Genomic DNA, 272 nt, shown 5'->3' on the forward strand with positions numbered 1-272 from the left:
GGGGGGGCGGGGAGGGTGGCGGCGGCGAAGAGCGACGCGACCCCCGGCCGCCCGCCTGTCGTATGTTCAGGTCCAAACGCTCAGGGCTGGTGCGGCGACTTTGGAGGAGCCGCGTCATTCCGGACAGGGACGGCGGAGATGGGAGCGCCAGGAGCGGCCACGACCTCGGAGCCACCGGTAGCTTCAAAATCCCGGAGAAAAACCCTTCGGCGGAGATCCGCGCGGTAGCGCGCAGCCTGCTGCGGGAGGCGGAGGAGCGGCGCGGCGGGGCG

General features: G+C 72.4%; 1 protein-coding gene across 1 annotated transcript in view; it reads left to right on the top strand.

The window, feature by feature from the left end:
* The first annotated feature begins 29 nt into the window (after positions 1 to 29).
* The window catches only part of SMAD6 (SMAD family member 6), a 45,672-nt gene continuing 45,429 nt past the window's right edge, over positions 30 to 272 (top strand). The window contains exon 1 of the mRNA XM_010572315.1: positions 30 to 224. Coding sequence (XP_010570617.1) covers positions 63 to 224 — 162 coding nt within the window. The 5' untranslated portion in view covers positions 30 to 62. The remainder of the gene's footprint in view (positions 225 to 272) is intronic.

The sequence above is a fragment of the Haliaeetus leucocephalus genome, unplaced genomic scaffold (assembly GCF_000737465.1).
Source record: "Haliaeetus leucocephalus isolate CR32 unplaced genomic scaffold, Haliaeetus_leucocephalus-4.0 Scaffold339, whole genome shotgun sequence".
Taxonomy (NCBI): domain Eukaryota; kingdom Metazoa; phylum Chordata; class Aves; order Accipitriformes; family Accipitridae; genus Haliaeetus; species Haliaeetus leucocephalus.